The sequence below is a fragment of the Syngnathus acus genome, chromosome 23 (genome assembly GCF_901709675.1).
Source record: "Syngnathus acus chromosome 23, fSynAcu1.2, whole genome shotgun sequence".
In the NCBI taxonomy this organism is placed as follows: Eukaryota; Metazoa; Chordata; class Actinopteri; order Syngnathiformes; family Syngnathidae; genus Syngnathus; species Syngnathus acus.
In genome coordinates, this window is record NC_051107.1 from 552,052 (window position 1) to 575,725 (window position 23,674).

At 40.2% G+C, this 23,674-nt stretch overlaps 1 protein-coding gene across 17 annotated transcripts in view; it reads right to left on the reverse strand.

Annotated features, from left to right (window-relative positions):
* Nucleotides 1–23,674, reverse strand: part of plekha5 (pleckstrin homology domain containing, family A member 5) — a 78,448-nt gene that overhangs the window by 11,942 nt on the left and 42,832 nt on the right. For 11 of the 17 annotated variants that reach the window (XM_037243797.1, XM_037243795.1, XM_037243799.1 and 8 more), the window contains 10 exons: nucleotides 19,965–20,121; nucleotides 16,515–16,619; nucleotides 15,768–15,840; nucleotides 15,560–15,660; nucleotides 15,190–15,335; nucleotides 13,845–14,870; nucleotides 9,703–9,989; nucleotides 8,595–8,827; nucleotides 7,157–7,240; nucleotides 963–1,082 (listed from right to left, as the gene is read on the reverse strand). In XM_037243797.1, coding sequence (XP_037099692.1) covers nucleotides 963–1,082; nucleotides 7,157–7,240; nucleotides 8,595–8,827; nucleotides 9,703–9,989; nucleotides 13,845–14,870; nucleotides 15,190–15,335; nucleotides 15,560–15,660; nucleotides 15,768–15,840; nucleotides 16,515–16,619; nucleotides 19,965–20,121 — 2,332 coding nt within the window. Of the gene's footprint in view, nucleotides 1–962; nucleotides 1,083–7,156; nucleotides 7,241–8,594; nucleotides 8,828–9,702; nucleotides 9,990–13,844; nucleotides 14,871–15,189; nucleotides 15,336–15,559; nucleotides 15,661–15,767; nucleotides 15,841–16,100; nucleotides 16,458–16,514; nucleotides 16,620–19,964; nucleotides 20,122–23,674 lie in introns of those variants that run through there. The other 6 variants (XM_037243802.1, XM_037243810.1, XM_037243809.1 and 3 more) reach the window with 2 other exon arrangements.

Below are 23,674 nucleotides of genomic sequence, written 5' to 3' on the forward strand. Positions count from 1 at the left end.
CAATTAGCATGCCAATTCAAAGCAGGAACACATGGTATGCTGACAGAACAGCAGCTATTCATAAGAAAAGTACAGTACAAAGACGGTAAGGAAATACACACAAGTGCATAATAGGGCTCACTGTGCGCAAGTGAGAAGATTGAGATGTAAGATTGAGCAACACAGGGATTTTCAGACCGATACTTGTACAAGAATTTGCTATCTGAATGAAACCTTTCTGTCTTTCTGACACACAATACTGAACTAATGCCAAGGAAGACTTACTTGATCGTCAGAGTTCTATTTTTTGCTTTAAGTATCAGTAGCTGGTATCGGTATCCATCACAAGGACTAGATACCTTGAAATATGCCTGATATGCGCCCATCCCTACTATGAAGTCTTTATTATAACAAGTTGTTGTGCTGTACTTTCACTCTCCAAATAATAAAAATGACTAGAGAATTATGAATATAAATAAATGGTTTAAAAACTCTCATTAATGAAGATTTATAAGTGAACAAATGCAACATAAATGTCAAATGCATCTACTACTACAAATTCACAGTATTACAATGCTGTCACAACGTGAATATGCATGGGCAGAGAGCGTATATTCATGCTCAAAACACACAAATACACCCCCCCAAAAAAAATCACCAGCCACAAATCAACCACCACAAATTACTGCAATGCGTTCAATATGAAACTGATTTTGGTGTGTAAAAAAAAAAAAAAAATCCAATAGACTCCCATCTTATTTTTTAATTGAGTCTAAAACTCAATTTAACAATGTGATTCCTGTAACATTAAAACAAATTCAATTTCATTTGAACTAAACAGCAAGCCACCTGAAAAGGCATGCATCTGCTGATACACACATACATACCAACACTTAATGCAAGGTTTGGACCGCAAAAGCAACCCCAGCACCAAAGACTCTCCGTGCGTGAACATTCAGTACATACATACGCTCAGTGCTGACCTTGGGATTGGGCCCCTCTATTCCAAGGGCCATTAGCTGGGATAGTGTGTGCTCCCGCAAGCTGTTGAGCTCTGCCTGTTGCCGGCGGAGCTTGATGAGCATCAGTGTCAGTTCCTCAGGCTACGTGAAGCATCACACAGAGGAGAAATCAACTGCTACATTAAAAACAATACACCATACGTCAGACTGAGACGACCTTACATCGGATTCACACAACCCATCAAACCAGGACCAGTAAATTCAGACTCATGCACAACTACGAAAGCGCGGAAGTGCCAATGTTAAGTGAAAAGTTTTGGCTGGCAAAAGTTGCCATTATACCAATATGTGAGAAAATTAGTAAGTAAACGTTGTGCATTTTTAATGTAATGGTTTGATTATGTTTATATTTTTCTCATAATGCCAAAATAGCGTATCGATATACTGTAGGCCAAAACACCAAATAATAATATGGCGTATTGGCCTACATTATATCGATACACACACGCACGCACGCACGCACACACACACACGCACGCACGCACGCACATACATACGTATATGTACACATATATACATACACACACACATATATACACACACACACACACACACATATATATACACACACACATATATACACACACACACACACACACACACATATATACACACACACACACAAACACATACATATACACACGCACACACATATATATATATATATATATACACTGCTCAAAAAAATTAAAGGAACACATCAGATTTCAATGGTGAAAAAAAAAAGTTGGATATCTATGCTGATATGGACAGTTTAATGTCTCAGGAACAAAAGGCTGCCACATCTTTTGATGGAAATAAAAGTTTTCAGCCTACAGAGGGCTCAGTATATAGACACCCCAAAAATCAAAGTGAAAAAATTATGTGGCAGGCTCATCTATTTTGCCTAAATTCAATTTCTGCAACTCAAAATTCTTTTCAAAATCTTGTGTGGCCCCCACGAGCTTGTATGCATGCTTGACAACGTCACGGCATGCTCCTAAGTACGTACCTACCTCTGCAACTGGCTACTGGACTTCCTCTGTCAGAGGCCTCAGGTGGTACGTGTTGGCGACAAAATCTCCGCCAGCATCACGCTGAGCACGGGGGCCCCCCAAGGCTGCGTGCTCAGTCCGCTGCTCTTCACCCTGCTGACGCATGACTGCACTGCAACTTACGGTAGCAACCACGTGCTGAAATATGCCGACGACACGACTCTGGTGGGTCTCATCAACGGGGGCGACGAGACTCAGTACAGGTCGGAGGTCGACCTTCTGGCCACGTGGTGCAGGGACAACAACCTCCTGCTGAACGTCAACAAGACCAAGGAGATTGTTGTTGACTTCCGGAAGGGTCACACCCAACACCTGCCGCTGACCATCGACGGTGCTGTGGTGGAGAGAGTGAGCAGCACCAGATTCCTGGGAGTGCACATCAGTGAGGATCTCTCCTGGTCCACCAACACCGCATCACTGGCGAAGAAAGCTCAGCGCCGCCTGTACTTCCTGCGGAAACTCAGGCGAGCAAGTGCTCCTCCGGCCGTCATGACTACATTCTACCGTGGCACCATTGAGAGAGTCCTCTCCTGTTGTATCGCTGTTTGGGGCGGTAGCTGCACTGAATACAACATGAAGGCCCTGCAGCGCATAGTGAACACGGCTGGTAAGATTATTGGTGCTTCACTCCCCTCCCTGAAGGACATTTACACCTCCCATCTCACCCGCAAGGCGACCACGATTGTGAGTGATGTGAGTCACCCCGCTCACTCTTTGTTTGATCTTCTGCCCTCTGGGAAGAGGTACGGGAGCCTGCGCTCCCGCACCACCAGACTCACCAACAGCTTCATACTTAGGATCCTGAACTCTCTCCCCCTTTCTGCGTAGCGTCCTGTACTTTTGCGCTATATTCTGACTGTCTGCTGTATGCACACTTGCTCCATTTGTGCTCCTCTTATTTATTATGTTATTTGTTTATTATTTATTCATCACTCTTATTTATTTATTGTTTGTGCCTTCTTGTTTTTATTTTTTTTGTGTTGTTTACTTGTATGTATATATTGTGTACTATGTCTTGTCACCGTGGGATAGTGGGAACGTAATTTCGATTTCTTTGTGTGTCTTGGCATGTGAAGAAATTGACAATAAAGCAGACTTTGACTTTGGCTTTAATGAGACGACGGATGGTGTCTTGTGGGCTGTCCGCCCAGATCTGTCTCAGGGCATCAGCTAGCTCCTGTAAAGTCTGAGGAGCAACCTGGTGGCGTCTGATGGACCGAAACATTATGTCTCAGAGGTGTTCTATCGAGTTTAGATCAGGTGATCGTGAGGGCCATTCAATTGAGTCAATTCCTTCATCCTCCAGATACTGTCTGCATACTCTTGCCACATGAGGCCGGGCATTGTTGTGGATCAGGAGGAACCCAGGACCTACTGCACCAGCGTAGGGTCTCACTATGGGTGCAAGGATTTCATCCCGATACCTAATGGCAGTCAGACTGCCGTTCTCTAGCCTGTAGAGGTCTGTTCGTCCCTCCATGGAAATGCCTCCCCAGACCATCACTGACCCACCACTGAACTGGTCATGCTGAATGATGTTGCAGGCAGCATAACGCTCTCCTTGGCTTTTCCAGACCCTTTCACGTCTATCACAGGTGCTCAGGGTAAACCTGCTCTCAACTGTGAAACGCACAGGGCGCCAGTGGCGGACTTGCCAATTCTGTTGTTCTATGGCAAATGCCAATCGAGCTCCACGGTGCTGAGCAATGAGCACAGGGCACACTACAGGACGTCATGTCCTGAGGCCACCCTCGTGAAGTCTGTTTCTGACTGTTTGGGCAGAGACATTCACACCAGTAGCCTGCTGTAGGTCATTTTGTAGGGCTCGGGCAGTGCTCAACCTGTTCCTCCTTGCACAAAGTAGCAGATATCGGTCCTGCTGATGGAATGAGAACCGTCTACGGCCCTGTCCAGCTCTCCTAGAGTAACTGCCTGTCTCCTGGAATCTCCTCCATGCTCTGGAGATTGTACTGGGAGACACATCAAATCTTCTTGCAACAGCACGCATGGATGTGCCATCCTGGAGGAGTTGGACAATCTGCGCAACTTCAGGAGGGTTAAGAAATCGCCTCATGCTCCCAGTCGTGATAATGACTCTAGCGAAAGCCAACACTTGTGGAAAAACAGTTAGAAAAGATCAAGAGGGAGGAACTTGAAATGGCCTCCACCTGCAAAACCAGTCCTGTTTTGGGGACCATCTCGTTGTTGCCCCTCTAGTGCACCTGTTGTTAATTCCATCAACACCAATGCAGCTGAAACTGATTAACAACCCCTTCTGCCACGTACCTGACCAAAACCATATCAGAAAAGTGTAATTGAATTCATGCCATACCCTGATAAAAAACTGTTCCTTTAATTTTTTTGAGCAGTGTATATACATATATACATATATATATATACACACACACACACACACACACACACACGCATATATATACAGTGCCTTGCGAAAGTATTCGGCCCCCTTGAACCTTTCAACATTTCGCGACATTTCAGGCTTCAAACATAAAGATATAAAAGTTACATTTTTTGTCAAGAATCAACAAGTGGGACACAATCGTGAAGTGGAACAAAATTTATTGGATAATTTAAATTTTTTAACAAATAAAAAACTGAAAAGTGGGGCGTGCAATATTATTCGCCCCCCTTGCGCTAATACTTTGTAGCACCACCTTTTGCTGCAATTACAGCTGCAAGTCGCTTGGGGTATGTCTCTATCAGTTTTGCACATCGAGAGACTGGAATTCTTGCCCATTCTTCCTTGCAAAACAGCTCGAGCTCAGTGAGGTTGGATGGAGAGCGTTTGTGAACAGCAGTCTTCAGCTCTTTCCACAGATTCTCGATTGGATTCAGGTCTGGACTTTGACTTGGCCATTCTAACACCTGGATACGTCTATTTGTGAACCATTCCATTGTAGATTTGGCTTTATGTTTTGGATCATTGTCCTGTTGGAAGATAAATCTCCGTCCCAGTCTCAGGTCTTTTGCAGACACCAACAGGTTTTCTTCCAGAATGGTCCTGTATTTGGCTCCATCCATCTTCCCATCAATTTTAGCCATCTTCCCTGTCCCTGCTGAAGAAAAGCAGGCCCAAACCATGATGCTGCCACCACCATGTTTGACAGTGGGGATGGTGTGTTCAGGGTGATGAGCTGTGTTGCTTTTACGCCAAACATATCGTTTTGCATTGTGGCCAAAAGGTTCGATTTTGGTTTCATCTGACCAGAGCACCTTCTTCCACATGTTTGGTGTGTCTCCCAGGTGGCTTGTGGCAAACTTTAAACGAGACTTTTTATGGATATCTTTGAGAAATGGCTTTCTTCTTGCCACTCTTCCATAAAGGCCAGATTTGTGCAGTGCACGACTGATTGTTGTCCTATGGACAGACTCTCCCACCTCAGCTGTAGTTATCTGCAGTTCATCCAGAGTGATCATGGGTCTCTTGGCTGCATCTCTGATCAGTCTTCTCCTTGTTTGAGATGAAAGTTTGGAGGGACGGCTGGGTCTTGGTAGATTTGCAGTGGTCTGATACTCCTTCCATTTCAATATAATTGCTTGCACAGTGCTCCTTGAGATGTTTAAAGCTTGGGAAATCTTTTTGTATCCAAATCCGGCTTTAAACTTCTCCACAACAGTATCTCGGACCTGCCTGGTGTGTTCCTTTGTCTTCATGGTTCTCTCTGCGCTTTAAACAGAACCCTGAGACTATCAAAGAGCAGGTGCATTTATACGGAGACTTGATTACACACAGGTGCATTCTATTTATCATCATCAGTCATTTAGGACAACATTGGATCATTCAAAGATCCTCACTGAACTTCTGGAGTGAGTTTGCTGCACTGAAAGTAAAGGGGCCGAATAATATTGCACGCCCCCCTTTTCAGTTTTTTATTTGTTAAAAAAGTTTAAATTATCCAATAAATTTCGTTCCACTTCACGATTATGTCCCACTTGTTGATTCTTGACAAAAAATTAAAATTTTATATCTTTATGTTTGAAGCCTGAAATGTGGCGAAATGTTGAAAGGTTCAAGGGGGCCGAATATTTTCGCAAGGCACTGTATAATATATATATATATATATACACTTTGATGTAAAGTGATGCAAGTCAATACCCCATGACATGGAGGGAAAACAAAATCACATTGAAAAGATTATGATAATGAATGGTACTTCATTTTCTAATGTATTGGGCCAAATGCAATTTCCCCCCCCCGCATAATATTAATACCCCGTGGCATACGGGAAAAAAACATGTTTGGAGCATTTAGCCTACAAGCGCTTTCGAACGTAATCACAAATCTGTTTAAATGTTCACACAAATACATTTGAATATGATCCCGAATACATTTTGAAGTGCTCGCACAGACGTTCGAACGTGCTCGCAAACATTTTCAAACACATTTAAATACATTCGAGCGTACTTGCAAATAAGTTCGAACAAACTCGCAAGTACGTTGGAACATATTTGAATACAGTTACACATGTTCAAATGACAACTCTAGGAGGCCTGTGACACATTATAATATCCAAAACAATTACAGAGATGCAAATGAAATATTCATATTCATAGACTGCAAATAAAATATTCATATTTCATTTATATATTACTTTCATACATAATGGTCTTTAATCAAGACAACAATATACCAATCCAACATGTCATGCCTTATGTCTTTTCCAGTATGTCAAACAATTCATATTTTTATAGCCACAGGTAAAAAAATAAATTAAGATTGCGACATAATGGCTAACGTGTGCCCCCCCAAATAATACAATGAATAATTTTATTTTGAATTTGTTCCACAAAAAGACAAGATGACAAAACAATTGGCCAAAGTTGTGCTTTTAAAACATCTGTGTTTACGTCAACATGATCATAGAATGTTGCTAATGGAGGTAACGGAGTCAAAAGTCATCATGGTGCAATAGACTACATGCTAGCTGATAATAACAGCTAAATTTTATGTCCGCCTAAGTCAGGCCCTATCTGTGAAACAGTAAAAAAATAAAATAAAATAATAATAATGGAGTCAGCCTTTGGTGACAAGCAATTGCGAGGAAACTGATGTCTGAAAAAGCCAAATGTAATAGTGTCGCAAATAAGTACTCTTAGACTCACCGTTTTGCCTTGCAGCGACTGAGGTGTAATGGGCTGAGAAGGAACACCAGCTCCCATGGGACGGCGATCGAGTGTGCTCCCGAACTGAGGAAGAAATTTTGATTTGTGTGAATATATTAGAAAAAAGATTAAAAAAGTGCTCTGTAGCCCTTTGTACCAAGCCGTAGGAAACTAGAATTTAATTTTGGTGGGGCATTGTTGCAACGTTTCACAATACTCACTTCGACTATCCCCTTTTGCAGATTCTCTTTTGTACAGTTTATTACCGTATTGGCCCGAATATAAGACGGTGTTTTTGCATTGAAATAAGACTGAAAAAGTGTGGTTTGTCTTACATTCGGGGTCTAGATATTATACCCATTCACAACGCTAGATGGCGCCAGATATCTTTGAAGCGAATGAACTTAACTCCCCAGGCCAAAGCGAACCCCTGTCACGAAGAATAAAAATAAAAATAGCGGTAGCAGTTTGCATTATTTTATTGCAATATTTTTCCTTATTCAGATTTGTTTCAAGAATACAGTTACATTTAGACTTCACTTTGATGGTTAATGCGGTTATTGCAATTTTGTTGTTTTATCACAGTAGATTGGTTTATTTACATTTCAAAAACCAGAAGCCATTCATTTATAAATGTGATTGCACTTTAGTTTACATATATAAATGTTCAGATATTAAGATGTGATAGACCGTTTTTGCATGATTTGAATGAGGCAAAATAACTTGCTTTTTCTGTCGAATATATTGTTATAATCATTTGTTTCAGATGTACTGTAATTATTTTCTGTATAAAAATTAAATTGGTGTTCAAAAAGTCTTTTTTCAAACTTGAGTCTTGAAAAAGAGGGGGTCGTCTTATTATCAGGGTCATCTTATATTCGGGCCAATACGGTACTATTTTTTCCTCGCTCCTCTTTATTTTGGGTGTAATTCCACTGATGACCATTGGATGGTGGAACATTTCTGTTGTAAATTTGGAGAAAGAAGAGCAAAAACAGGAAATACTTTAAGATCATTATAGTTTTTTCTAAGGGTTATCGAATGTTAAATCCTCTTTAATCCTACTTTATATGCCAATAAAAAGCAAAGGGTTGTAGAATCATTTCGCAATGTACATCTTTAGCCATCATTAATGAAGTGTATTGTGCGATTATAAATTTGGTAATTTGGAAAAAAAAAAAAAACTGGATTTCCTTATTTTAAACAGAGAAATGGGTACAATATTTTTGTTTCATCCATTTCCTTAGTTTTCTCAATATACTGTTGTGTTTGCATTTGAATGACACCAGCCTCTTTGTTTATTTATTTATGTATTCTTTTTAAAAAATTAGTGTCAATAACTGCCAATGCGAAAATAAATCAAGTTTTCTGAATCTGAACCTCCGCGTGGAAAATAAGGGCATGCCAGTTAGTCAAACCTTTATGATCTCCTCTTTACCTTGGCAGGGTGTGTCCTATGGAGACGATCAAGCGTCCCATCTTCACTAAAGTTTGGTGATGACACTTCGGAGTGGGAGCTGCCGGTGTTAGAAATGCCTTGCTTGCATGGAGGGGGCAGAGTGTTGTAGAGCGCTAACGATCCGTGCGATGGCGAGGTGGGGATGGAGTGTACGGCGCCGTGTTCTGATATGTTGCCCATTGTTTTTGTGTTGGGAAGGGTGCCATAATGACCTGCAGACAAAAACACAAAATGAGAAAAGCATGTCAGTTGTTCTTTTCGTAATTTCTGACTTACTTTTTATTTCTCTACTTTGCCACTACTCCTTTTTTTTTTTTTTTTTAAAGTTACAACATAATTTCAGTGGACCACAGCAATTTGGGTTTGTAGAGAAAATAACTTGCAGTTACAACAACGCAACGTTATACTGTTAGCTTTTTTTCTTACCTGGACCATGAAACATAACTTGTACATCAAATTTGTATTTCTCATGAATTACGCTTAGGTCTGTCATTAGCTAATACTTTTAGAATTATCGATAATTCCATCAATTAATCGGTTGTATTTGTATTTTGTATTAAAAAACAATTTTTGCCCCATTTATTGCTTATTAGCCAATTGTTGTTTATATGGTATTGTTTAAGTGAAAACAACTAAACAACCAATAATATCACATGACTGAGATCACTGTTGTATTCACCAACCTTTTTCAAATTGATCCAGTTTATTGATGAGGTTACTGTTTTCCAAAGTAAAAGCAGAAGTTTGTAAATAAAAGATAATCAGTCTGCTTTCATATGAATGATTGCAAAAATTAATGAATTACTGTTAAGTCTGACAGAAAATGCGGACAATTTTAAGTTAAAATGGCTCTAAACAATTAGTCCATTATTAAAATAGCCGTCAATTAATTTGATAATCGATTCGTTGTCAATTAATCGATTCATTTTGACACCTCTAACTTAGGCACATATTATAATTAAGGTAAATGAAGAATTAATTAATATCAGAGATGGTTTACTTCAGTGACAATTAAAAATGTTCTTTGTAGCGATTCCCCACGAGAACTTGAATTTTCCGTCGTATTTGCTCAACTGTTTGTTGCTACCTGTTGGTTGAGCCAGACTTTGCCTGGAGAAGGCCTGCCTCTGCTGCCATTCATACAGCTGCCACATGGTGTCGTCTCTCATTGACCTTCTCTTCTCCGCTGTGGTGACGGTGCTGGTTGAGGCAGGTCGAAGAGCCTGATCATATGTTGAACCCGCCACACTGCAGATGCTGTCAGGCCTCATCATGCTGTTTCGGGGTAACGTGCGGTAGCCCTCTGGGTATCTGGGTACAAGCTGGGCATGGTGGCTGGGCATGTTTCTGGGTAACGTCTGGTAGGATGAAACACTGGGAAACAAAGGAAGAATGGAGATTGCTGGTTGGCTCTCTCTATATTTGTTACTTTTTCATTACTATTTTGTAATTTCCCTTCCATTTTGTATGAAAAAAAAAAAGTTTGACAAGCCAGACGGTCTTGTTCACTCATTTCAATTAAATGCTCATCCTTTACAGATTTATTGATGAATTTTCTTAAATTATGCAAAGGCAACACAGCCAAACAAGTGTCCCTTGAGACTATTTTTGAAAACACTACCATGTATTTATTGCTTAAGATTTGAAAGCCTTCTCTGTGTTCAAATGTTATTTACTCACTTCATCTGTCCATGTTCAGGCAATGTCATTGCATGACAAAAATTATACAGAGATTTTTTAAGTGACAAAATGGCCTTTATGAAGTGTTTCTCCCTTTATTATTGATTTTATATTCCCGTTGCAAGAACACTGAACACTGAAGTTCTTATTTAGAGTACCATAAAAAGCTTTGCTCCTGTATTGCTCTAAATGGCTGACCAAATGGTAAACAAAATCCGCACTTAACAAGTGACACAAAAAGCTTTTAGCTCCCTCAGGACAAGGATGAAGGACTCTATACAAAGTGATGAGGGAGAAAAGCTTTTAAGTTTTGTAAAGGAGCACAAGTTGAACCAACTGCATGCGTACAAACTATGTAACATAATTTCTGTCCTAAATTTCTGTATTGCAGAACTAATGAAGGCCTATATTGTTGTCAATTAACTATCAGTTTTTATTGTGTTGTAGGTCAGAAAATCATACTGAGTGATGATTATCATTACATTGTATGTGCATCACACAATTAGATTTTCTATATTTTAAAGCTATCATAACCTATTCATTTACCATAATCCTGCAACCGTAAGCAACTCGCTTCCTGACATTTAATTAATTAAATTGTCTTAATTTTTTCACAGGAGGGAAATTTAAATATACTAATAACATTGTCTATTCCAAATACAAATCAAGGCTGGCCCTATTTCCAGTAACACCAATAAAGGGCTAAGCAACTACTTGCAAAATGCAATATTTATTTTTAACCCAGCCAGGGTTTCTGCAGGTATCAGCAAACCTAATTTAAGACTTTTCAATGCAGATTTAGTTCATGTAAAATTAATGACTACTGCATATATATATACCTATACCCACAATTAATTGCATGATTTCCACTCAGGATTAATCGTTAACCATTTTGTTATTGTTTTAAATGTACAAGAATTTTTTTCAATTATTTACTAACATAACAGTGGACTGTTGTAATCTTGATGCGTGCCTTGCGGAGATCAAGCAATGGATGTCTCTCAACTTCCTTCGTCTTAACCCAGATAAAACTGAGATGTTGATAATTGGTCCAACTCGTTATCAACACTTATTTAAGGACACCACTATAACTACAGGTAACCGTACTATCACTCAGAGCGATACTGTAACTAATCTCGGGGTAATATTTGACCAAACGCTGTCCTTTCAAAAGCACATTAAGAATATAACCAGAATTGCGTTTTTTCACCTTCGTAACGTTGCTAAGATTCGTCCGATCCTCTCGACCGGTGATGCGGAAACTATTATACATGTGTTCGTCACGTCGCGCCTGGACTACTGTAATGCATTATTCTCTGGTCTTCCTAAGTCCAGCATCAAAAGTCTACAGTTAGTACAAAATGCTGCTGCGAGGCTGCTCTCACGGACAAGAAAATTTGATCACGTTACCCCAATATTAGCCAACTTACATTGGCTCCTGGTCCATTTAAGATGTGACTTCAAGGTTCTTCTATTAACCGATAAATCACTGCATGGCTTAGCGCCTTCATATCTCGTCGACCTAGTTGTTCCTTATGTTCCGTCTCGTAACCTTCGTTCGCAAAACGCTAGTCTTTTAGTGACACCGAGAGCCAAGAAAATGTCCGCAGGGTCTAGAGCATTTTTTATTCGGGCTCCAGAGCTTTGGAATGCCCTACCAATGGATATTAGAACTGCTACCTCACTAGGAACATTTAAGACGCGTTTAAAGACACATTTCTCTGATATGGCCTTTAATTAACCTGTAGTGGCCGCTTCGGCTGGAGTTTGTTTTTGCTCCCTCTCCCCACACCCCTCCCCCCACCGGCTGGGGAGGTGGTTAGGTGGCACCAAAGCTGACAGCGGCTATCTGGATTCTCGTGGACCAATTCAGGATGAGGGAACTGCAGCGCACCCTCCTCGAAGACACTGCCAGGACAATCGAGGGCACCTCCGGCAGCTCTTCGCTTTGACTTGGACATCCACTTTTTCATTGATTTTCATAATATGTATTATTTGTGCCATCTCTGCATCCATTGCAGCCTGGTGATCCTGAAAGGGGGATCCTTCCATCTGTGGTCCCTTCTCAAGGTTTCTCATTTTCCCCTGGTAGGGGTTTTTTGAATTTTTCCTTGCCCTTTTGGGAGCTTAAGATCAGGGGATGCTTTGAGAATAATTGTCAATTTTTGTCTATGTGAAGCCCTTTGAGACTGCTTGTGATTTAGGGCTATACAAATAAACTTGACTTGACAAATGTGTTGGACAGAATAAAAGTATCTTTTAGTTAATTGTATGTAAGTTTATAGTAATGTTGAGTTATTTGAAGTTAATATACACACACACGCGCACACACACACACACACGCACGCACGCACACACACAAGGATAAAAATTGAGTCCGATTAAGATAAATTTAAGTGATTTTTCTACCACTAGGTGGCAAGAGCATTTCATGTAGGATCTTGGTGAAAGGTACAGTACATTTTTCTTTTCGAATTAAGTAAATTAATTGCCCATATTTTTCATCACATTAATTATTGTTTTAATGTCTTAAAGTGACTCCTTTGCACAACTTTGTGTACCTTTAGTGAGTTAAGTTTTATAATGATGCACATTGTAATTAGAGACACAGCTTTTCTGCAAACGAGACAGAAAGGACACTGATGATGTTACACATGCTATTTTCAGGAGTTGCTGAATAAAATATGCCTCAAGTCTGACGAGCAAATGACTTGGAGTAACTCCAAGTGACAAGCTGGGCATAGCCTCTTGGTTCTAAGGGTCTAAAAGAGTTGTCGCAAGCAAGGTCAGTGCTAACTAATGATGTTTTCCGTATTTTCCGCACGCACTGTAAGGCGCACCTAAAAGCCTATAATTTTCTCCAAAACCAAAAGTGTGCCTTTTAATAAGGTGTGCCTTGCGTGTGGATCGAATTCCAAAATCTGTTAAGTTGTTTTGTGTGGCTTCCGTAATATACAGGCGTAATTTGTAGACCCGATGACCCAATCAGAAGACATTACGTTCTACGTAGATCGGTGCAAAAAATAACCAATCAGAGGACTGTACTTAACACGTAGCGTATGTACCTCCTCCGCCATTGATAAATAAATACTATCGTTTTTGCAAAGCATTAGGACCCTCTAAAATGGCATAGACAAAGAGACATGCTTACGAGGCACAATTAGAGCTTTATGGAATGCCAGGATCATTGCAGAATAGCAACGTGACAACGACGAGAAGGAACTTGGCATGTTTAATGGCGAACTTGCCAAACTGTTTCATTTGGATACAGAAGATGAGGATTTTGATGGATTTGCGTATCGATTAACAATGCGAGTACAATACAGTACATGATTAAATAGTAGAATAAAGTACAACGGGAATTGACTGCCTTGCTCCTGTGACTTTTTTTTTTACCGTAAATCATGGCCCTATAATGCGGTGCATCCTGTGTGGATTAAGTACAGAAAAGCCCCCGGAATTGAGTCTGCGCCGTTTAACCCGAAGCGCCTTATGGTGCAGAAAATACGGGATTTGATGCTTCTTGACATCATCTCACAGCCATCTTACCTTCTATCATCTTCTGTCCGAGTTCTGCGACTCGTCTGCTCCAACTGCTGAATGGAATTGGTTCTGGACAAACCTCTAGCTGGTTCCTGAACTGGAGTCGCTGCAACCCTCGCCTGGTATTCGTTTTTTGCTGTGTGGTCTACTGACCCTGATCCGTTCACCTGTGTAGGTTTTGGCAGCGCGAGTGTGGCCTGGCCCTGGCGGGAAGCAGACACCGCTGCTGCAATGGCAGCCGCCTGGGCTGGTTGTAGTTTTAGGTTGCTTATTTTTGTGTGAGACAGCTCGGCACTGGGATCTTGCTGGAAGCGGTGTTCATTCCCATGACGAAGCGTAGCATACTTTTCCAAGTCTCTTAGAGTTGCATATTTATCCCCTTCTCTGAGCGTGCTGTATTTCCTAACTTCCTTCAAAGTGTTATATTTGTCCACAATTTGTAATGTTCCATATTTACTCTGTGTTTCCTTTAATGAAAGCTGCCTCCTCACTTCTCTCTGAGGGACGTATTTCTGTGTTTCTTTTACAAGGGTGGGCGGGATTCCCATTTTTTGCAGTAGGAATGCGTCTTCTTCATCATTTGACAAAAAATATTTATCACCAACTTTAGTTGTAGCAAGTTTCTCTTCTGTTGGCGTCGCTCTGTATTTGTCGTCGGCTTTCCGAATTGAGCACTTGTCCAAGTCCCTTTGGATGGAGTACCTTTCGCCATCCTTCTGCAGCATGTACTTTTCACCTCCCTTGTGCAGGAGATACTTGTCACCATCCCTTTGGAGCATGTAGCTAACACAGTCTTGCTTTAAGCAATACCTCCCCCCATCTTTCTGTAAGGTGTAGTACTCTCGCTCCTTCTCGCCGTGCGGTTTATCAGCATCTCTCAGTCGTTTCTCATCAGCTCGTGATAAGGAATGTTGACGTACAGGCACACGATTTCGTTCGTTGTTTTGGATCTCTGGTCGGCTGAAGACTCTGTTATTCAATAGGTTGTTTAATTCCTGAGGTGCCGGCTGATCTACTTTAAACTTGTCCAACCTGTGACAGAAGCAAAAAAAAAAATTATGTTAATTGTAAATACAGAAAAGTCAGATTTATGCTCCAAGATCAAACATATAAGTAGCGTTCTAAAATGTAATTATCATAAAAGAGAGAAATTCTCAAAAGGTATGACGCCCCTGTATAGTATTGAAAATCATTCATCGTTGTTAAAATGAATCTTTGACGTCTATAGCTGTCAATGGCAGTGAATGAGATAAAAATAAAATTGTGCGTTTTTGCTGTTTTTGTTTCTCATGCGAGTTTTTAATTAGGGTTGCATTATGATAACAATATCAAATATGACATAAAAACTAACATGTCTATTTGTGGGCATTGCCCCGCAGAGGTTTTGACAGGTCCACCGTGGACAAGGGCAGCGTCTGTCATGACTTTCATCCAGGACTCCATTTCTTTGGCTGTGTCAGTGCAGAAATAGTACGTCCTCATATTGGGGTGAGTGGCCTACAAGAAAGAGATATTAAGAGAGACAGCGAAAGAGAAGCATCAAACTGCACAATGCCTTGATATGATTTCTGTTGACATCCTAGATTTGTCTGAGTGTGTTTGGCTTCTTTAATCCAATTTATAACAAAAAGTAAGCATGACCCCACTCAAAATATCTGTCATGCTGATGACATAAATCCCCATTGCTATGTGGTTATATCAGTCACGATGAGAACTTTTACCTTAAAGGCATATTTTCTGCTGATGTGGTCATCCACTGACAACATGGAGATATGAAAGCTCGGGAGCAGGATACTACCAAGGATGCTGTCTTCTTTTTCATCTGCAACACATCATAACAATAACATTAAAAGATGGTTGTAAAATCATCAATACTTTGTTCAATATTGTTTTCAATGACAATGTCTTTAGTCTATTGAGTCGCCTTACCACGGTAGTAGAAAAGGCACATGTCCGACAGAACAAACCACCTCTTCTTCCATAGCTTCATGCCTGTACTGTCCTTAGAGGTCAAAGTTAACAGAAAATCAGTCAACATTTACTGGGGGTGGGAAAATGAAGCTTCAAATTTGCTTCATGAACCAGTTATATTTTTTTACACTTCCAGATGGCGCTTACTGTTCAAAATTGGATTGACTTTCTTGAATCACTTATTTAGACTAACAGTGTCATTTACAGTAAAAAAATAAAACCGGTTCACGAAGCAAATGTGAAGCTTCATTTTCCCCTAACTAATATTTACTCTTGCTCACTCACATAACCTTTTTTTTTTTTACTTACGTCATTTCTTTTTCCTCTCTGCTGCCTTATTTCACCTTGTTTTTCTACTAACCCATCAGTCGTAAACAGATGTCTTTTTTATTTTACCCTGCTTTTTGATGATGTTTGCAGTGACTACTTTGACTGACTACTGATTCTGATTCTGACTTCCTCCACAGATCCTACCTCAAAAGAAGGTCACGATTTAAAGGAGGAGCAGATGAGTTTTCATGTGTGAGAGAGAAATTTGTTGACAGGTTTACAGGCAGGGAGTGAAGGTCTGCTGGTGGGTATTACAGCCACGCTTTTTTGCAAGCTGATGAAATTCTGTAGACTTGCTTCCTTGTTGCTACTCTGCTTCTAATAAACAGATGAGTAAAATATACTCATCACCATGAGTGCAACTTTCTGCCTTACCTGTTTATAAAGCCAGCTGCTTTTGACCACTGGGGCATTTATGTTTCTCTTGATAGAGTTGGACCTCTTGCCAAAGTTGTGAACTTTTTTGGAAGACCTAGAAGGCTGTTAAAATAGAAAATATAGGCAAACCTATTTTATATACGGTATTTTCAAGTAAACATAGTTGAAATCATGGACTGCCAATCAACCAAAATAATAATTTAGGCACCATTTTTTGTCACCTTTGGTGTGTTTTTTGCCGACAATGCACAAAACTATTCGTTCAAGTATAAAAATAATGTGGTTTTTTTTTACTCTTTCACCAAGAAATAGAAAGACAAAGCATTACTTGCCAATATTCACAGAATACACACTTGTTTTCAAATCTATTTTAAATAGTAAAATATACAATATTGAAGAGAATCACTGATTCGTATATTGCATCTACAATACAACAATCTAAACCTCTGCCGATGTTTAAAGTAGGTCGTCTTGCTTTAGGGGATCTCAACAGTAGCAATCTTTGGTACATCATTTGTTATTTCAGCTGAGTTGCCACATTACGCTGCATCTTAAATTGACAGCAACGCATTTAAATTCATAATTTATACTCAGTTTTCCAGTTTTTTTATACCATCCATTTTTTTCCCCCTAGCAGTGCACAAAATTAGATCCATTCATGTTTATAAATTATGATTTCTCATGAATACATAAATACTGCGCATAAGATATTTTTTTTTACCATTTTTTACCATGTATAATGCGCCCCCATGTATAATACGCACCCTAAAAATGGCATGTCGATGCTGGAAAAAAGCCTGTACCCATGTATAATACGCACCCAAATTTTGACTCCTACTTAAGTCCGTAAACATAAAATTATTTCAGAAAAAAGATCATCTTTGGGAACAACCGGTTGTTATTCTGCCGGTCAGTATCACTGCGCATGCACTAGCAAACTTGATAGCGAAGAAATGTTTCGGATTTGTGTAGGGTACATTGTGACAGCAAACGATCAGGTGATCGAGCAAGCGTCTGATACGAGAGCATTGTGTTCGTATGGAGCGTGTTTGAAGTGAACAGCAGAGAAGAAAGGAACAAGGCAAAGTGTTGTGAAATAAAATATTACCTGTAATACGCATTTAGGTAGAGAACTGAACTCTCGCTCTTTATATAGCTGACATGTCAAAAAAAAAAAAAAAAGAATTGTACCCATGTATAATGCGCACCCCAGATTTTAGGGCAATAAATTAGTTAAATTTTGCGCATTATACATGGGAAAAAACGGTAATTCTTTCAACCAGTTTAAACATGAACTTATTCATGACAGCCTGAAGACTCCGATTAGATTTTTAGGGGCACGTTTACAGACTCAAAAGCTGCTTTTTGCGAATCGGCATTTTAAATAACAGTCTGAAGTCCTTCGATTAGTAACACTTTCTACTAAAGTAACTGTGAAGCTTCAATCCTCTAAAACCGATGGCAAAAATAGATGCATTTAAGTAAAAGCAACATTTCTAGCAAGTGGCCTCCAGTTAAATACCGTATTTTTCGGACTATAAGTCGCGGGTATTTTCATAGTTTGGGTGGAGGGGGGCGACATATACTCAGGAGCGACTTATATGTGAAATTATTCACGAATTTTTACTTGATCATTAACACATTCCTTACTTATTTGTATAGTTGATCACTTCACTATAAACTGCATGAGGGTGCACTATGGCTGTGGAATAATTGGAGCCTTACTGACAATGAGTTCCATTCACTGACTTCCAAAGTCAGGAGATTTAATGATTTGGAGTGACACAGATGGTTCGATAAACTTGTTATTTATGTTATAGTTATTTGATATATAGTTTATTTAGAGTAGCAACGTCTATGTTGTTAGACTTCAGTAGTATCCGATTGTCTAGCAAGGCCGCGAAGGCAGCAGGGGGGGAGACGGGAAGAGCGATCCAGGGCGCTCGCTTATAGCACTGTGTGTTGGCTCATATGTTGAGCTCTTGTTTTGTGAAATAAAGAGCCGGTTACCAAACCCACGTTTTGCCTGGTACTTTGGTAACGCTACAATATAGTTATATACGTAGATCTGTGGAATAATTGGAGTCGCAACTGATGACGAGGCTGACGTCAGCGGCGCACGTTTTTTTTTTTTTTTTTTTTTTTTTTTTTTTTTTTTAAGTGACACAGCGGATGAAGATTCCGATGGGTTTAATGATTTGGAGCGACATGGATGGTTCGTTAAAATTGTTGTTTATATTACATTTATTTGATATATCTAGTTTGACGTCAGCGGCGTACATAGTTCCGGAGTCAACAGCTGTGTTTTTTGTTTTATTTTCAAGTGACACAAGACGAAGATTCCGATGCATTTAATGATATGGTTCGATAAAATTGTTGTTTATATTACATTTATTTGATATATCTCGTCTGACGTCAGTGGCGCACATAGTTCCGGAGTCAACAGCTGTTTTTTTTTTTTTATTGTTTTTTTTTAAGTGACACAAGACGAAGATTCCGATGGATTTAATGATTTGGAGTGACACGGATGGTTCGATAAAATTGTTGTTTATATCATTGTTATTTGATATATAGTTTATATATCGTTATATAGGCCTGTGGAATAATTTGAACTGCAACTGACGACAGCAAGTCCAACGTCAGCGGCGCGCGCGCCGCACATGCAGCGTTGTTTACAGAATGGACGAAGAATACGATCAATGGATTTAATAATTTGGAGTGACACACATGGTTTGATAAAGGGGTTATTTATGTTATAGTTATTTGAATAACTGTTAATGTTACGTCAGGCCCGTTCTCAGCTCCTCGTTTGTGTTTATGTCACGTTAGCATACCGTATCGTTTAGCCTGTTGTTGCTGGTTCATGTCTGTTCTTGGTGTTGGATTTTGTCAAATAAATTTCCCCCAAAACGCGACTTAAACTCTGGTGCGACTTATATATGATTTTTTTCCCCCTTCATGGTGCATTTTATGGCTGATGCGACTTGTACTCCGGAGCGACTTTTAGTCCGAAAATTACGGTAATTGCTTTTCATTTAATCAAGGCTTTGATCCTCAACAATAATTTAAAAGGCTCAATTGTCACCTTCCCTTACCTCTCCCAAATGGCATTTATGTCAAGTTTATTTAATACTACAGTTTTACAAATTTGCATTTGTGACCTTAATCCTTTCTGCCACTACCCAGACCTTTGAGTTTACCAGAAGCCTACTTAACTCAATTCAATGCATGTTCATAGTGCTTTCACAACAGCTGGCGCTGTAACGAAGTGCTTTGCAGAACACAAGGCATTAAACATTTACAATAATACAACAATGGAATTGTAGGGGGCACACAACTCTGTTGAACACCACATACTCTGAATGTATTCTGAAGGGTCAATGCAAACTGTGATAGGTCATCTCAGAAATCTAACACCAGTGTGATTTGTTTCAAGGCTATACTGACCCGTGTGAATGACGAAGAGTGAGTCAAAGTAGTGGCAGGGCTCCCGGTGAAGTTGCTGTTGTCTGAGCCACCTGTGTAGTTGGACGCTTCGCTCATGGTGCTCATGGGACGCTCCTTTTTATTGCCGCTATTTTCCTCCTCTGGCTTTGGCGTTGTCCTGCCACAAGTTAAGACACACAGAGAGATTAAAGTTTTGATCTGTATGATATACGAAAATGAACATAGGCCGAAAAATTGTTATTGCAATTAACCTTAAACTATCCGAGGTGGAACAATATAGAAACAAGACGCAGTGCTTCTCAGGGTGGCACAAACATTCTGTAGTCCAAAGAATAAATTTAAAATAAATTTGATTGAATTGCAGCAATAATTTCAGGTTCAGATCAATCAACATACGTAACTGCTCGACAAATAGGGTTTTCTTTGTGTGTGCAACTCAAATATATATGAGTGTGAATTCAATTTAAATTGACCTAAAAGTAAAAATGCTCCGTAAAAACGGTTGTGTGTGTACATCAGCGTGTACCACATTGCGTGTGTTTCTGCTACTAAGATGAGGATCGTTCAATTCTATGTCAAATTGTACTCCAGCAATCAATACCAGACAGTCTCATTAAACAGACCTCATCATCTACATCTTCATGAGCGACAGGAAGATAAGGAAATTAAGGGCTCCGGTGACTTGAATGATGAGTAGCGATATCTATGTATCTTTTATTAAGAAAGCCCCAGATGAAAGACTGTCTTTCCTCTCCAAGGATTTAAAATGACATGTAAATTGATCATGACTCAAGTACAATAAGTAAAAAAGAGAATGATCTGGACTTATTTGGAAAGTTTCTTTGTTGTTGGAAAAAGGCTCATTGAGAATTCAACACCCAAGAAGAAAAAGAAAGGTGGATTCCAGACAATACCAGAAAACCCACCTGCGAGCGGCAACCATTTGACAGGGTAGTTTGCTTTTCGTTAGTTTGCTTTTCTCTCTTGTCTGAGCTCTTAACTGCACTGTTAACAGTTTGCTTCTGCTTTTGTTAGGCAAATGCGTTTCCACAGGCAACATACAATAAGTAATTGTACTTTGCACCAGACTACACTTAATTTTAAGAACAGCATAGCTCTGAGCACACAGATGCGTACAAGAGGATGTGTAAACAAGGACGCTGGATGAGAAATTGACACCCGCAGCCATTTGAAACAGGCAACCGCAGCTGTACTGTGCTTTTTGGATATGGAACAGACATTGGGAAATCACAAAGCAGTCTGCTCAGCAGTGGTGTTGAATTAATCATATAATCTTGATTATTTAAATAATTTTTCAATGTTTGACTTCAAATTTTCCAAATGTCAAACATAGTTTGTAATTTTAACCAAAAAGTGAAATGAGGAATATCTTTGAAGCCAAAGTTGCTAAGAGCAAACAAAGAGAGCTTAAACCGGTTGGCATAATACACTGCTCAAAAAAATTACAGGAACACTTTGAAAACACATCAGATTTCAATGGTGAAAAAAAAAAAGTTGGATATCTATCCTGATATGGACAGTTTAATGTCTCAGGAACAAAAGGATCCCACATCTTTTGATGGAAATAAAGGTTTTCAGCCTACAGAGGGCTCAGTATATAGACACCCCAAAAATCAAAGTGAAAAAAATTATGTGGCAGGCTCGTCCAATTTGCCTAAATTCAATTTCTGCAACTCAAAATTCTTTTCAATATCTTGTGTGGCCCCCACGAGCTTGTATGTATGCTTGACAACGTCACGGCATGTGCCTAATGAGACGACAGATGGTGTCTTGTGGGATGTCCTCCCAGATCTGTCTAAGGGCATCAGTGAGCTCCTGTAAAGTCTGAGGAGCAACCTGGTGGCATCTGATGGACCGAAACATTATGTCCCAGAGGTGTTCTATCGGGTTTAGATCAGGTGATTGTGAGGGCCATTCAATTGTGTCAATTCCTTCATCCTCCAGATACTGTCTGCATACTCTTGCCACATGAGGCCGGGCATTGTCGTGGTTCAGGAGGAACCCAGGACCTACTGCACCAGCATAGGGTCTGACCATGGGTGCAAGGATTTCATCCCGATACCTAATGGCAGTCAGACTGCTGTTCTCTAGCCTGTAGAGGTCTGTTCGTCCCTCCATGGAAATGCCTCCCCAGACCATCACTGACCCAACACCGCACCAGTCATGCTGAATGGTGTTGCAGGCAGCATAGCGCTCTCCTTGGCTTCTCCAGACCCTTTCACATCTATCACAGGTGCTCAGGGTAAACCTGCTCTCATCTGTGAAACGCACAGGGCGCCAGTGGCGGACTTGCCAATTCTGCTGTTCTATGGCAAATGCCAATCGAGCTCCACGGTGCTGAGCAATGAGCACAGGGCACACTACAGGACATCGTGTCCTGAGGCCACCCTCGTGAAGTCTGTTTCTGACTGTTTGGGCAGAGACATTCACACCAGTAGCCTGCTGGAGGTCATTCTGTAGGGCTCGGGCAGTGCTCAACCTGTTCCTCCTTGCACAAAGCAGCAGATATCGGTCCTGCTGATGGAATGAGGACCGTCTACGGCCCTGTCCAGCTCTCCAAGAGTAACTGCCTGTCTCCTGGAATCTCCTCCATGCTCTGGAGATTGTACTGGGAGACACATCAAATCTTCTTGCAACAGCACGCATGGATGTGCCATCCTGGAGGAGTTGGACAATCTGCGCAACTTCAGGAGGGTTAAGAAATCGCCTCATGCTCCCAGTCGTGATAATGACTCTAGCTAAAGCCAACACTTGTGGAAAAACAGTTAAAAAAGATCAAGAGGGAGGAACTTGAAATGGCCTCCACCTGCAAAACCAGTCCTGTTTTGGGGACCATCTCGTTGTTGCCCCTCTAGTGCACCTGTTGTTAATTCCATCAACACCAAGGCAGCTGAAACTGATTAACAACACTCTCTGCCACGTACCTGACCAAAACCTTATCAGAAAAGTGTAATTGAATTCATGCCATACCCTGATAAAAAACTGTTCCTTCACTTTTTTTGAGCAGTGTATGTTATGTTAGCTGGCAACAAGTGATGATAAGTTAAGACTGCCAGTGTTTAATATAGATTCAAGAACATAATAAAAAAAAAAAATCAACAGAATGGATAGTTCAGTGCAAAAATCAACAGAAAATTAAGTGAAAATTATGAATGCGAATTACCATAGTTAGCAGAGGAGAGTGCTAATAGATAGATGCTAACGCTTAAGTTCATTTGGAGATTTGTAGGAGCAAATGGACGGTAATACTGTTGTATCTGTGGCTTAAAAGATAACTCGATTATAAAATGACTCAGGTTTTTGAGAATTTGGCCATTTCAAAGATGAGTACTAATTAATTTTTTCCACTTTGACTGCAGATTTATCACCACTAACTTAGCATCAGGTCAACTTGCCACACTTACTCTGTCTTATTTAGTCAACATTGTGCACTACATTGATCGACATTCTACAGCCACACTGCCTAGCTGTTATTGTAATCACCTATTTCCAAATTGCTCTTCTTTTCATTGTAAAAGTCAGGGAGTCCAGTGATATTCAGTTGAATTACCAGTTGACCTTTATGGCTCACAACACCAGCTGTGAGGAGCTCCGCTTAGCTTGGCTGTACTCCCTGACATAATTTAATGTGACAACAGTATATTTGCATCTTTATTGGAAATGTTGACGGTTGTTCGTTTTAGTAGGGG